Source organism: Sphaerodactylus townsendi, linkage group LG09 (assembly GCF_021028975.2).
Source record: "Sphaerodactylus townsendi isolate TG3544 linkage group LG09, MPM_Stown_v2.3, whole genome shotgun sequence".
Lineage (NCBI taxonomy): Eukaryota > Metazoa > Chordata > Lepidosauria > Squamata > Sphaerodactylidae > Sphaerodactylus > Sphaerodactylus townsendi.
The window spans coordinates 85,014,341-85,030,845 of NC_059433.1; the positions used below are offsets into that span (position 1 = coordinate 85,014,341).

Below are 16,505 nucleotides of genomic sequence, written 5' to 3' on the forward strand. Positions count from 1 at the left end.
CAGTAGCAATCCACACAGCTCTGCTTCATTAAGCAACTGAGAGGCCAACTCTGGAATTCCTGAGAGAGAAGGAGGCCAGCATCATCTGCATAGAAGCATGTACCCAGTTTTGGGACATGGCTGTTCACTGCTGAGAGGGCAGAGGGGAGGTCACTTAAGAAAAGATTGAAAAGAGTTGGGGCCAGGACGCAGCCCTGTTTGACCCCTTTGGAAATTGAAATACTGTCTGTCAAAAGGCCTTCGTGGGGAACACTTGATCTGCGCAACTGGTATTTGTGTGCAGTTGCCCTAATTCAAGAACATGTGGTGAGTCTGGCATCAAATATTGAGGTGGCAGCCAGTTTTGTCCATAGAGAAGTTCTCTTTCGGCACAGACAGAGTCAAAGGCAGCCTTTAAATCAACAAAGGCAGCGTAGAGTTTGTTATCTGCATTGATTGAATATTTACTGGCTAGGTGTAATAGCACCAAGGCGTGGTCCAGAGGAGATTTCCCCTTGCGAAAGCTCAAGTGTAAGTCGACCCAAATATAAGTCGAGGAACCTAATTTTGCCCCAAAAAACTAGGAAAACTTATTGACTTGAGTATAAGTCTAGGGTGGCAAATGCAGCAGCCAGCTTCCCCTGCCCACCTCCATCGGAGGCCCCGCGGGGTCTCCAATAGAGGTGGGCAGGGGATCTCTCGCTGCCATGGCAGGAAGTGAGGGGGCTGTCAAATTCTTGCAGAAGCTGGCTGTCGAGGAGGGCTTTTTCAGCACAAAAAATGTGCTGAAAAAGTCGACATATTCGATTACTCAAGTATATACAGTACTGCTGTGGAGGTTTATCTGGGAAATTCAGATTAGCCTATGCACTCCAACACATGCCAGCTGGGTGAACTTGGGCTAGATACAGTTCTTCTGAGTTCTCTCAGTCCCACCTACCTCACAGGGTGTTTGTTGTGAGGGGGGAAGGGAAAGGAGTTTGTAAGCCCCTTTGAGTCTCCTTACAGGAAAGAAAGGGAGGATATAAATCCAACTCTTGTTCTTCTTACTGTGTTTATTGTTCAGAATCATATGAAACCAGGACGATACAATGAAGACATTATTTTTAGTCTAGATATACAACTATGAACGTATCAATCTCCTTGTTTCTAACAATCCCATAAACTTGTGGGGTCCAAGTTGGTGAGATGTCATTTTAGAGCAAAAGGCTAAGTATGCAGAGACCCCAGCTGAAATCTCCACTCTGCTGTGTAGCTCACTGGATAACCTTAGGCCTCACCTAACAGGATTGTTGTGATAATAAATGAGAGGTCAGTACCCAAGTTTCTTCTAAGAAAATTATGAAAAGATAACTAATAGAATACATTAGTTGATTCCAGTCCTCTAGTTTTCAGCTTCCAAGCATACACTTCTCCTTTTCCACCTTATTTGTAGGAGCCAACTTTAAGCCAAGCTTTTCTTCTAGACATGCTGTTTTTATAAGATACATAGAAACTGGCTGGCTCTGGCCTGAAATTGGCCATCTCCATCAGCCACTTGTTTGTGCAGGTGATTCTTTCTGATTGATCCCCAGGTCCAAACAGCACCTGTTGTTCATTTCATTTCCATGCACCACAACTGCAACCAAGCAGTGATATGGTCAGTGTCTGATAGGAGATCATTTGGCAAGGTAATCTACATGAGCTTAGCTCTATGGAAGAAGAACAAAAGAAAGTACAATAGCCTGCATGGGGAATACAACAGCTTACAAATGCAGTCAGAGCTACTGGATCGCTGCCTGAATGTGTATCGTATTTACTGAAAAGGAAGACAACCCTGAATGGGCTGCTAGACATAACTGAAATTTGTATGTAAATATAAGACTCCCTTTTCTGGCACCTGGGGGAAAAAGCCCTTGTCTTTCTTCTGATGAGAGTCACATAGCTGAGTAAATGCAACTATCAGTAGAAACCAGCAGCTGAATAAGTATAAAAGAGCCTTGAAGTGCAGCAGTGAAGAGTAGGAATCAGGAACAATGATCAGTTAGGCATATTCTGCAGGACCACGAACATCAAGATAACTTATTGTGATAATGGCTAGAGAAAAGCTAAGGCCCTTTCTGCATAGGCCAATTACACCGGGATAACACCGGTAAAAAACCCGGGTTGGGGGGAACTTCGCACGGATCCACTGTGCCCCCCCCCCCTTCTGGATTATTCAAGAATCACAATTTTTGTAATTCTGTTGCTTTAACGTGCCTTGCAGGCACGGCCAAGCAAACGGCTGCGGCTGCGAGGTGTCTTTGAACAAGAGAATCGTGAAAATTGCGATTCTCAAAAAACCCTTCCCCAGTTCTCGTCTGCAGAGGGGGACAGGCCATATCATTGCCCGGGGGGGGGGGGGGGGTCAGTCCTGTCTGCCTGCAAAGCGCAGAAAAAAGGTGCGCCTTCAGGCAAATGTGCATGTCTCAGCCAACACGCTGGCCATCCATGGGACAGCCAGCTGTGCAAATGGGCAAGGGCAAGGGCGGGTTCATGTAACCCACCTTTCACACTTTTATTGGCCTGGGCGGAAAGGGCCTATGTCCTTGCATATTGTGTTTGCCCCTAGATTCTGAACTAAGGTCCAGTTCTTTAAAAAGGCTACACTCCAGTCTGGATCCTAGCACTCCTTCTTGGTGGGCCCTCTGGCATCTCAGGAAAAGGAGACTGTAAAAACATAGGATCCTAGGCAATTGATGAGGTGATATGCCTGCTTGGGTGACTGTGGCTTGCAGCCCCATCCCTAGATTAATCTTCCAAAGTCACCAAGTTTATAGGGGCCAGGTATGGCATTGCCATCTCTCCAACTTTATGTCTGACTCTCTGGAAAACATCACGGCATGCCCTGTTTTATTTCCCTATGTCTGTGGTGGCTTCCTGTTCTATTATCAATTACTGATTTATTATCAAACCTCTGAAGATGCCAGCCACAGATGCAGGAAAAACATCAGGAGAAAATGCTACTAGAACACGGCCACACAGCCCGGAAACCACACAACACCCTGGTGATTCCAGTCGTGAAAGCCTTCGACAATACAAATTACTCATTTATTTGCCTCTAGAACCAGTAGTTCTAGATGTCTGGTCATCCAACACTAAAGTATGAAATTTTCTGTGGTAACTCCCCATTTGTAGAATTCCCTGACCCATAACAGGGATTGCCTTGCTCCTTCATGTCTGCCTTTTAGAACAGTTGTTCTGAAAATGGATGTCACAGCCTCTGGGGGACAGTAGGATCACCTACGGTATGAAGGCGCTAAGAAGCAAGTGAGTAGCAAAGGGCACTAGAAGTGGGTCCCTTTGACCACATTGTTCACTTATTTATGATTGACCAAGCTATGGCAACATGCTGACAAATGAGCATTCCAAGTTTCTGCCTCCACACAGTGCTGAAATCTGGTGGAAGCTATTAGAATTTCAGAAAATACACTACCAATGCTCTAGTTAGACTTTGTTTTGAGAAACTATCGTCACCGTGTGCGTTTTTGCTACCATTTTTCAAGTTTCTGCTGATAAGTTCTTAACATAATAGTACTGAGAATCGTACTTCTTTTCCGTGTTCTTGGTTATTGAACCTGAGACACATGTGCAGTTCCTGGCATTCACCTACAGTCTAAAACTTATTTTCAATCCCAAAAGTCTAGTGCCCTTGACCCTTACCAACAGACACAGTTCAACCTGAGTTACAGCACTTGTTGGGGAACTCCAGCAGCATGGCCCTTCCTGCTAAGTTCTATTGTGCCTTGGGCCTCAAAAAGCAAATGAAACGACATAATAGTGGCTTTGGGATTATGCCTTGCAATCAGACAGGACACAGAAACAGAAATATCCAGTCATCCAAGCTGTTCCAAGTGAAAATAAGCCACCACTAACTATAATCTTATTTTTTGCTGTTATTACAGTCTCCTGAATTTACAAGGGCTTCAACTGTCATATACACAGCAGCAGGGTAACATTATATAAGAAGTTGCAATAGCATGGGTACTGCTTATCTTTCTTTTATCAAGAAACAAACTTATTCAGTTCTGGAAACGCATGGATAAGCTACCAGAACACAGAAAGTTATTCGAGAGAACAAAGCTGTTCAGACTGAAATTCCCCATTACCCATTCGACAAACCAATGCCAACCAAATACTACATGTTTGAATGAGGATTACTGAAAAACAGCACCAAGGTTTGAATTGCAGATACATTAGTGAAAGGAGGTGTTCTGAGTATTACTAAAGAGTCCAGTAGGATGAGCCACTCGTCTTTGCTATAGCCATAATTTACCATGTGCTCTCAGGAAAAATACTTCTTTCTGAAACATCAACTTACTTATGGTGCTTCCAAAGGGACAGCTGTTCCAAAATGAGGAGGGGATGTGAAACTACACATGCTTTATACTCTGTCCTACAGTATAAATAAAAAATTCAACCTAGAGTTTTTAGGGCTGCTTCACATTGAGCTTTTGTGCACTTACTGCTTGCCTCGAGGATGTTTGCTTCCTAATGGGGTTTTCCTGCGGTTTTCTGTTTACACAAGAGATTGGGCTGGAGAACTCACACAGTTCTCGTCTATTCTGCAGAGACAAGCTGGTCCATAACAACTGTGTTTTTTTTACAAGGAACGCACCTCTTAAAACCATCAGCATTAGCCACAAGAACTAGAAACTGAAACCAAGAGCTCTACTCAATAGGACCAAACTAAATCACACAGATAATAGGGGAGAAGCAAAGTCTTCTACTCTATACATACATACAAAATAAATGTACCACCTTAGCAGAGCCCTTTTGCCTACACTATTTGATTTTTAAAGAGGCCTTTTCTTCTTGTCTAAAGTACTCCTGCCAGTCCAACAGGGGCAAAAGTTCAAATTCTGCATGCCTTGTTGTTTTCCTGGAAACTTCCCCCCATCCCCACCTCTTCCTCCAGCATTAAACTGGTCCCTTTCTCTAGGTTAGACCAGCAGTGTATAAACACACACACACACACACACACACTCGCCCCTTCTGATCATTCAGAAATGGTGGCCAGGACAGCAGGAAAAACTGCTATTGGAGAAGGCAGGAAGGAGCGACAAAACCTGGATAAAGAATTACATTTCTTGTTTACCTCTTTTGGTTTGTGGGAAAAAGCAAAGCAACTGGAAAGGTTGCATTTTGCCAGCATTTGGAAACTGTGCAGCTTCTCTACTCTGCCTTGCAGTGGCTTTGAAAAGGGCTAAAAGCAATGCCTGAAAGAAAGTCTACAGCGATTTAAAAGTAAGCTGGCTGTGAGGCAGAAAGCAAGTGCATGAATGGTCACTATCAGCACCATAAAATCTAAACAAGAACATATTTGCAAATGTATAGAAGGCATCTGCTACAGTTACAGCTGGCATATATTCCTTAAGCTTTTATAGATATACATATTCCTTTCAAACTTTATGGGATGCACTACAGTAAACACTAGTGTAAATGTGGCAGGCAGAAGTACAGTATAAAGAGTGAATCAACCATGAAGCATGTACCCTTAATATAGATCATTCACAGTTCACCTCAGCCCTCTTCAGATGTTACCAGAAGCCCACCAACAGTAGCATATTCTACCCATTATGCTCCCAACATTCATGAATACCATTTCATTGAAATACAGCACTGTGTATATTTTCAGCTTCAGCGCACACTATATGAAATGTGAACTGAAGACAAAAATACGGAAAAATGCCAGCCACTCATATCAAGAGCATAGCAGGTTAGCAAGCACTCCCAATATGTGCAGTTGTATACCCCAAACATAACAGCTGAAATAGTATTTTTATTTTATTAAATTTCTAGACCGTCCCTCCCCTCTTGGGCTATGGGCCGTTTCCAATATTAGATCAATACAATGATAACATCTAAAAACAGATAAAACAATTAAAACTAGATATCCATCTACACACCAAGATGGCGAATTATCCCTATCATTGAGCCCCACTAGATCTTAAAGGAGGACAAATTAAAAAATCAATTTAGATGGATAAATGGGGATGAAAAGATAGAGGGTGGGGATGGGGAGAGGCCAAGATGGTAATCGGTGCTGCCTCAACCACACGCCTGGTGGAATAGCTCTGTCTTACAGACCTTGAGGAATTGCATTAAATCCCACGGGACCCTGGTCTCACTGTACCGGAGATTACTCTGCCATTGGGACAAGTGACTATGTCAACCAGATAATCTATTGCTTAGACAACCCAGAATTATCAGTTTCCTAGGAAAAGCATTGGGCAGGGCAGTTGAAGGGGAGAGGTACACAAGTAAATTAAATGCACCTTCTTAGAAATAGTGGTGAAGTTACAGTGCCCTAGCATTCAGTCAGTTTGACATTTATAAAGTGATATGCCAAAACTGAGAAATGTGGTTGTTTTTTTCTGATCAGACTAATACTCCGCTGTAGTAAAGTGCCTGAGCTTCCTGACTCAGATTGTTATCCTGTATCTCTTCCAGCCTTACTTTATACTTCACTACAATTATGCATACTTGTCAAACTACTGTTGAAATGTTAGAATTATTTTTAAATGTAATACCTGGCATAATATTCTTTAAAAATGAATAAAACGATCATTTGTATGATTGTCCAGTTACAAGTACATATTTGTAACACATATTATCCAGAGAGTTAACCCTTTTATTGGACAAATAGACATCAGAATCTTTTTTTCTTAAGTAATTCTACAAAATATAAAACAGTTGCAACTTCAAACTGTGAGAAGGGTGATTATTTAGAAGAAGAATATTTGATACTATGTTGCCCTTTTATGTTAATCTGCATTTAAATATTATACTGTAAAATGGCTATATATACTACTTAGCTACAACATATTAGCAGATAGCATAAGTTTTACAATATTAAAGAAAACACTGTCTGGATATGTAGATTTTAAAAAAAGAAAGTAACAAAAATTGGCTAAAGATCCAGTGAATGTCTTCACTGGTCAAATGATCCATCTATTTATAAATGGCAAATTCTTAAATACATTATTGTTTTATATATCAAGAAATACAATCAAAAGAAAGAAAACAACATCGATATGTGTTTTATCACAAAGGCTAAATGTGTCCATCTGTACATGCAGTTCATTAACCTATTCAAGCAGTAAAACATGTCAAAAATAAACCCCTCCGAGTTCAGTGGTAATCACTTCCTCGTGCTTAGGTTTGCAGCTATAATGTCATAAAGACTTGTTTTAACCTTATAAAATGTCTGATAGATCTTTAATGAACAATAGTTAACTGAGCATATTATAAACAATGACAAGGCTACAGTCACAAGATATCTATAAGAATCAACAAATTAAAAACTGAATTTAGCTACCTGAAAGCCATGCTTCTTCGTTGATCCTGTGGATCATGATTGCAGACATTTTTTTCATTTTTAAAACCAAGCACTTCATAGTGATTCATTCCTTTTTTATGTTAGGAAACTGACTTCTTAAAATGTCACAGGTATTTAAAATAATATTGTATTTGTAAATGTACGGTATCCGAGATCTGCTAAATATGAAGTTGCTTCTCTTAGATTCAGAATTCTTTCTGTAGCATTTCTTTGCCACAAATTTCCATTCATATGAGAATATATTAGTTAAGCATTAAAACTGGAATTTTAATCCAGGGATGAGGAAAGAAGTTTCCATGTAATTCCTGAAATTTTCAATAAAACTGTTCTTCACGGATGCTATCCATATAAAGCTCATAGTAACCAGATGAAGACCAAAGAAAGTCTGGTTATATTTTCTACTTTACTCTATTACTAGCAATGTCTTCATTATTTATATATATCGGCACTGGTTTCCAGCCACTGAAGCCAACTCTTTTCGATTAAATATTCATTGTCCCCTGCTGTGCCATAATGTCCAGCTGTACGTGAAAGAATCCTAGGTGTGCTGTTACACACCTGTGGCTGAAACAAGGGATTTGCTGAGCTACCTTTGATAAAGGCTTATGCCTAGAACTTAACAGCACTTGATATGGTTTCTAAATGCCTCCCCAAGTGGCAAAAATAGCTTAACACTCAAACACAGTTTAGCATTCTGGCTCTGCAACTGAACAGCTTTGAAAGTATACCATTACAATTAATATGTGAGAGGAGGGGCCTTACTACAGCTATAAAGTACATGTGGTGCATGTACAAGGCTCAAGGTTCAATTTCTGGCACTTCCATATAAGGAGGCTGAGAGAAGCTACTCCTGTGATAGGTTTGGCAATCCTAAACTAGCTGGATCATGGGTCTGACTTGGTATTAGGCAGCTCCTAACATATTTAATTTATACTGTATTGCTGTTTAAATTAAGCATGCCTATCAAAAGCATTTAGTACAATCTAAAGGATAGCAAATGTTGTATTTTATTGTTAAATATATATATGCTCATTAGCAGAGCTTAGCAGAGCTGCAAGAATAAATGAGTCAAGAGTCTTAGTTGTATTTAAAATGAGAAAAACTTTACCAGCTATTAAAGTGCAAAAAGAAGGGAGGGTTATACATGTGGTCTACAGTTATCTCTTATCTCTCTGTGTTGTCTGCTGCAAGAGGATTTCTGAACAAGGAGAGCAAGTTAGTTTTTACAAACTTGGTCATACATGCTATCTGGCTCTCTAGCAATGTTGGGCTAAAACTATCCAATAGCTAATCAGTTGACTTTCTAATTATGCAATGACCTTAGCAACTATTTAACATACTAACAGTTTATTCTTTCCTTGCTTAGTTTGTGTGACAAACACCTGCCAAATCCCAACAAATGCCTTCTGAAGTGTTAGTCGTATAATTCATACAAACATAAACTTTCACAAAGACCTTTGAACTTTATCTTGGTCAGTGGCTTGGTAAAGATGTCAGCCACCATTTCTTCTGAACAGTATTTGACATTGATCAGTCTCTTTTGCAGCATGTCTCTTACAGAAGCAATTTTGATCAAGATGTGCTTTCTTGATACTCTCGCTGTTCAGTAGGGCAATGCATGCTTGGTTGTCCTCAAACAGAGGCTCATTCCGCACGTGCAGAATAATGCACTTTCAAACTGCTTTCAGTGCTCTTTGAAGCTGTGCAGAATGGCAAAATCCACTTGCAAACTGTTGTGAAAGTGGTTTGAAAATGCATTATTCTGCGTGTGCGGAAGGGGCCAGAGGGATTGGCATAGGTTCATCTATACCAAAGTCCTTCAGCAGACAAACAATCCATTCCATCTCTTTGCATGCATTACAGGGATGCATTCAGCTTCTGTTGTTGATCTGGCAACTACTTTTTGTTTTTTACTTGTCCAATTTATTAAGTTGTTGCCATAGAAGAAGACGTATCCACTTGTTGATTTCTAATCCAACTTGTCTTCCGCCCAATCAGCATCCATATATCCTACTAATCGTGGGTTCTCTCTATCTTACCCCCAAGTATTGCTTTGCTTCATCCAGTTGTTTGGCTTCTGCAGACTTGTTCAATATGTTGGCAATTTCTGCTGCAACCTCACGCTTTTGACAGCACACTAGCAGGTCATCCATGAAGGTTAGCACATATTGATACTGTCTATTTGTCATTCTGGTAAACAAATATGTATCAGCTTGTCCTTGCTGAAAACCCCGATCTTTGAGTAGTGCTGTCAGAGTCTCATTCCAGGATCTAACTGCCTGCTATAACCCAAACAGGCTTTTCTTTAGCTTACATACAAGCAGTCCATTCTTGGGTTGTGGTATCCCTTGAGGCAATTCCACATAGATTTCTTCCAATAATTCTCCATTAAGAAAAGCAGTTTTAATTCCCAGATGTTCTACACGCATCCCTCTTGAGACTGCAATGCTCAACTGTGTTCTGATAGCTGTGTCACTAACAACTGGTACGAAAGTCTTAGCATAGTCAAATCTAGGTTTTTGAGTGAATCCTTTTGCCACTAAGCGGGCTTTGTATTTTTCCACATTTCCATCTGCGTTGTGTTTAATCTTAAACACCCATTTGCATTCCACTGCTTTTCTGCCTGGTGGTTGGTCAATGCCCAAGTGTCATTCTGCTTCAAAGAATTCAGTTCATCTTTAACTGCTTCCATCCACCTGTTTCTCTCAGGTGCAGGTAACTGCATCATCTGTTCCCAGCTTTTGGGTTCAGTCTAACTTTTCACACTAGCATAACAAACACCGTTACTGTATTTCTTTGGCATTACTCCTTTGTTTTCTCTAGTTGACCTCCTTACTGTAGGGGTGGTTTGTCCTTCAGTTGACACAGCCTGTTCTAACATCCCTTCTGACTGGGTAGCCCTCAGATCATCACTCTGGGTGGCCTCCATTTGTGCTCTGGGTAGAGTAGGTGGCTCACTGAACAATTCACTGAATGCTGCTCTTCCTCAGCATCATGGCTGGGTTCCCTTACTGTGGAGTCAGCGGGTTTGGCTGTTCTCAGGATGTTGCTTTCATCCATGTGAACAACATTCAAAGGTTCTACCTTTAAAGTTTCAGGATTCAAAACTCGATAGCCTTTTGAGCTTGGGTTGTAACCCACCAGCACGCCAACCTTGGCCTTTGAGTCTAGCTTCCCTCTTTCTACTTTGGGAACATATGTATAGACTTTTGCCCCGAAAGGTTTCAGGTACTTTAAATCTGGTAATCTGTTGTACCATATTTCAAAGGCTCTTTTCCCTGTTGCCCTACACAACCTTCTATTATACAGAGAAGTTGCTGTATTTTCTGTTTCACCCCAGCAAGGGTCAGGCAATTCCACCTGAATTAGGAGGCAGCAAGCAGTCTCCATCACAGTCCTATTAAATCGTTCTGCCTGGCCATTGTACTCGGGGGAATATTTCACTGATCTGGCATGCTGTATGCCTTCGCTTTCCAAGTACCTTTGGAACTCATGACTACAATATTCAGTCCCATTGTCACTGTATAAAATGTGTGGGGCTTTGCCAAATTTGTTTCTTACAGCTGCAACATAGCACTTAAATATCTCTAGTACTTGGTCCTTGGACTTAATGAGATACACATAGGCGAAACGACTGGCAGCATCAATAAAACTCAGCACATATCTCGCCCCTCCCACTGAGGAATTTAATGGTCCAATTAGATCACTATGTACGTTCTCCAATATTTTAGGCCACTTCTGCATGGCCCAAAAACAGCGCCCTAGGGATGGTTAAAACACCGTCCCTGGGGCACTTGTTCGCACAGCTGCTGCTCACCCCCCCCCAAACAGTGCAAAAAACTATTTTCAAAACACGCTCCATGAGCGTGTTTTTTGAAAAGTGGTGTCTTCCCACCAGCATGGTGCGAAGGGCACCAGCATGAGAGTGCTGCTTTCAAGCGCTGCCTGTTTGCATGTGCTTTTTACCTTGTCTTCCCTCCAAGGCTCCAGAGGGAGAAGAAACATGCCCACGCTGCCCTCCGACCCCCCAGAAATGTCGGGCTAAAATTAACCAATAGCTAATCAGTTGACTTTCTAATTATGCAGTGACCTCAGCAACTATTTAACATACTAACATACATATTAATATACATATTAACAAAATCATCATTGCCTAATCACATCTGAGGCAATATGCAAACAGCACTATTCAGAATCATGTGGCAGAATTTGAACACCAGCACATAACCAACCTAGGTGGCATCTGCACACATAGTTCCTGCATGCAAGCTATATATACACACGAGGAAGAACAGAATTCTCAACCCCTTATCAAAATAACAACAACAACAACAATAATAATGTTGGATCTGTAAAGAATCACATACAAATCTTTTAAAAATATTTTGCAAGTAAATCAGGAAAATTTTAGATTGACCACTATGAGGAATTTGATCTTGTTTCAGAAACACAACAGATGAATTGCAAATATCTAACAGACTTCAGTTTTTATGAGGTAGACAAATGTAACTGAAATAAATGCCATTATGCTCCATGTGTATAGTAAACAATAAACTCCACTGATCATAAAGAAAGCACTCCCAAACACAGAGAGGAATGCTTTGGCTCACCTTTTTGCTCTAGCATTTGCAGGTGGTCATGCCCTCTACCTAGGACAACATCTACCCATGCATAATGCGGAAGCCACTATGATGCTACACAGCAGTGCTCTAAAATGAAATGAGGAAGCATTTCCTAAAAGCCTGATATAGTATCTAAGAATACATAACCATTTACACACTTGTGGTCTCCTTCATGTTCAGTGTACGTTCCCTTCAGGTTGGAATCTCAATTACACACGTTTCCCCCTCTTCAAAACTCACTATGCTTTTTGTCTCCTTCTGCAGGGAATGAGCATGCATGAAGCTTCCTTTGGGTTTTCCTGTTCCTCCCAACCTTTCCCCACCCACAAAGCAAAGGTTACGCCCACTGCTCCGGCCTGGATGAGCGGTGGGTCTTCTTTATTTCTTCAATTTAAATTATGTAAGTGTATCACAGGAGTGATAAACTGTTAAAACGCCTCAGTCTAAAAGGGGCAGGAAACTTCCCCCATTGGTGGCTACAAAACAAGAAGAAAGTGTGGGGAAAGGGGCCAGCAAAATGTCAGCTCGGCTCTGCAGGAATACTATGTAAATGAAAAAAAACCCCAGAAAAACCCCGCTGCAGAGCAAAGAGTCTCAGGGCAAGCTCTGCATGCATAAAGGGTCTATGACCATAACTTTAGGAATACTTACTTGGGGCTAAAACTTATTAAGCTCCGAAGGACTACTTAAGAATAAAAATGCAAGCATTATTAAAATGCAGTACAAAAAAAGCCATGCTCAGATTCCTAGTATAAGATGCATTTTTATAGTTGTGGCAACAGTCTGCTTAACCTCTTGCAGCTAACATTGTACAAGTTTACCTTTTGGTAAATGAGTTTGTTCAAGTTACGCAGCCCTCTGCTTAGCACTAGGTCAAAATTCATTAGTTTATAAGGCCTGGTCCAGAGCTTTTAACTTCTGGCTATGTTTTGCACAAAATGAGCATTGTCTGGTTTACCTACTTCTATCTGACACCCAGGCTAATTCATGATTTTCTTTAATTGAAAGAAAGATTGAATCACTTGGTTTATCCCTCAACTCTCTTTACCTTCTATCCAGTTTAGAATCTTATAATTTATTAAGACAAAGACTCTTAGAAAGAGAATGGATCAATTTGGCCAGGGCTGCTAGGAAGACTTATTCACCTCTACACTTTTCAGTTCATTTCCATCAAAATAGCATGGCTTATTACTTGCACGCTTTAACAAATTCTAACCAGAGAAGAGCACTCACACTTTCTCGCTTCTATGTCTTTCCCTCTGCTATATTACGTGGCAGAATTAATAACATAGAAATGAGCAAAAGGCTGTGTTTTTGTAATGAATGACAAATTGAAACTTTGATTCATCAATTGTTTGGTTGCCCTAAGACTGAAAAAATCAGACTAAAATATTCCAGTGTGTTTTCCCTGGGACCTAATGAAATGATTGATTCGTGTAGACTTTTCCTGTTGAATAAGTCTGATCTCACAGTTTTTGAATTGGTAGCTAACTTTTTATTAGAAGTTTTGTATAACCAATAAAAAAGGGTTTTTTAAGTTACGTTAGACACAACTTCTTAAAATCTAACATATTTCAATGCTTTGTTTCCATAATCAAGCTCCCTAAAAAATTGCAAACCACAATTTCCAGCCCAAACATTTTATTTCTCAACATCATAAAAGTATATTTCTCTTTAAGGCACTCCATAGTAACTCCTGATAATGGTGTAGCTAGGTAATTTTAAAGTCTGGATATAATGGTTTTATGGGAGCCTATTGTTTAGTTCAGTGATAATCACTCAATGGCTCAGAAGTCACATGTGGCTCTTTCAATATGCTACCTTGTGGTTCTTCTGAGCATTATTCCCCATGGCGCCTGCTTAATGTTCCAGAAATTTCCTTATAAATCGGAATAATGCCACCATTACTATATAAAATGTAACACTATTTGTTTATGATGACAATTTCAGGGTTGTACAGATGAATGGATTTTGTATAGGAGGTTGGGTCAAAATATGCATCTGAATCAAGGGATGGAATTAGGAATACAACAGCTGAATGCCGGCCAATAAAGCTAAACTCCAAGCAGTTGGAAAAGACAACCCAACATGCTCAGAGATACTCTGGTAATTAAAGGATTATATTATATATTATTATTTGTCTGTATTTGGGGAGATGTGTAAGGCACACAAGAGTCACATGGTTCTTTTGGTTGCTGGGATTTGCAAATACAACGCTTCACAATCTACAGAGTGAGTACCAGTTTAGATAAATAATGTGTGCTTCAAATGCAAACTATAGTTGCACCCATGAGCTGGGGACTAAGATTTCTACCCCAAAGTCTTGCTCCGATGGTACCACTGATTGCAGAAGTCAGCAGTGTATAGAACTGAGATGTGTTGCAGCAGATGTAGCCACTGTGAAAGGCAATATTTGTTCATATAATATTTGTTTTAGGAATCTACTCTCTTCACAAATGCAAACCTACAGCTGCACCCATGAGCTGGGGTCTAGGATTTCCACCCCAATGACTGTGATGCATTATTTTAAAAGCCTATTGTAAGTCACAACTGAATATTGGTCATTGACCTACCTAGATCAAAAGGCTACATTAACAATGCCTTATAGTCTTTTCACTCCAATATAAGAAAGCTACAGAAAAGGTTTATAGTATAATCCAATATGTTCACAATTTATCAGATAAGGGAGGATTCAAATGACTGTGTTTCCATGCATGTAATATAACTTGCAACCCTCCATCCCACCACCACCATGGTAGCTTTTACGTTTTGCCAAAAACTCCTAAATCTGGAAAACTCTTCATAGTAGCAAGTAACACAACACAACAAGCTGCAATAGGGTGAAAATCTGGAATGTCCCCATGGAAAACTGCAGTCGTCAAATTACTTATTCTGAAACAGTTCAACTGGATTCTAAATGAACAGTCCAGTGTTACGTTTGACTAGTTACTTCAGATACAATGCACTAGAGGCCTTTATTGGGCTGCTGATCTCTTATGCAAAACAGTTTCATTTCAAATGTATTTGCATATCAGATTGTGGACTTAAGGCAAAATTTGTTATAGTCACATTGTCTTGCTCAGTTTCGTTAAAGTACTCTACTGCCAAATTTTTAGAATATTGCACATATTGCAATACCTTGTGTCTTTTGCATCTTCTATCAATTTACAGTTGGAGGGGGAAAACATTTAGATGCTATTTGATTACATATTTAAGGATATATTTCATACCAATATTGATGAACTGATAGTTTTTCCCTTTTAAATAAATAAAATGAAATCAACATTTAAAAATACTTCAGATTTCATGCATAATGTTCTTGCTTTAACAATAAAGTCAGTATGATATGTGCAGCAGGGAACAATAATATAATTTAATCTGTAAACTTCATGGTCAGTAAAGTCTATAACCTTACTTTCTCTAAACAGATGCTTGAACTCTTTTGTATCATGTCATAAGGTTTTAAGATGAGTCCTTTCTGTACAGTGACAATGTCTTTACAAAACTGCTAAGACTCAAGATTAGAACTGGGGGAAAAACTGGCCATATATAATAATAATAAAGCTATTATAATAGCCATGGTATATCAGATTGATTCTACCGATATGACTGCACATGGCAATAATCAAACCCTATAGTATGAGAAAAACAGATAGTGCTCAGCTAATTATTTAGTGTACAAATTTGCCCACTACAACTGTGCACATACCACATGCAAACTTTAAAATAAAACCATACTGAACGCCATATTTTTCTAGACATAGGATTTTCATGCATCATATAGATTTCCAAAAGTTGTATCTCTTTTTAATTAATTTATCTGAAAAAACAATATCTATTTTGCTATCATTTTAGAAATGTGAACTATTAATTTCAGTAAGAGCTGCTTACACAGTGCCACAGATACATGATGTTCACTGCAGTAAAGTGTGAAGGGTCAGCTTGGATCTCTGAGCATGCAGTGAACATGCACAAGGGAACCACAGTTAACTGTAGCTGTTTAATACCCCAGGAATCTGATGGGTGTAAATACCCCATTCACATTTATTTACTGCAGTCACTCATACCACATACCCACTGTAAATCAGCACTAAGCTGTACCTCTATAAAGTAAGGATAAAACCTAACCAAACAGTACTATAAAAGACAAACAAAAATAATCTCAGACAAGAAAAGGGGTTCTAACCACTTTATCCTCCTGGAGAGCATATCCATGAAAGCAAGTAAGAAAGAACAGGAAAAGACAAAGAGAAAAAGTTACTTCTATTCTGAAAGCAAACAGTAATAGCTATTAGTAAACAGACTTTAAAGAAGTTATAATTGTAAAAACTATACAAAGATATATTGTCAACATCTCTATATGACTTAAGAGAAATGAAAAGCACAGCTCATAGCAATAAAGTCTAATAAATCAGTAAAATATCAATATTGCCGAAAACCTTATAGGTATACGGAACATGGTGGATTAAGGACACAGAACCGATTCTCTTTAAGAGTAAGGCGGATTCTACATGGGCCAACAACAGCGGTGTGAAAATGGTGTA

The 16,505-nt window shown here is 39.7% G+C and overlaps 1 protein-coding gene across 35 annotated transcripts in view; it reads right to left on the reverse strand.

The window, feature by feature from the left end:
* RIMS2 (regulating synaptic membrane exocytosis 2) overlaps nucleotides 1-16,505 on the reverse strand; it is a 433,065-nt gene that overhangs the window by 342,509 nt on the left and 74,051 nt on the right. For 30 of the 35 annotated variants that reach the window (XM_048508154.1, XM_048508146.1, XM_048508164.1 and 27 more), the window contains one exon: nucleotides 16,148-16,159. The exons of the other annotated variants lie outside the window; for them this stretch is intronic. In XM_048508154.1, the coding sequence (XP_048364111.1) occupies nucleotides 16,148-16,159 (12 nt within the window). The remainder of the gene's footprint in view (nucleotides 1-16,147; nucleotides 16,160-16,505) is intronic. 35 annotated transcript variants of the gene reach the window in all.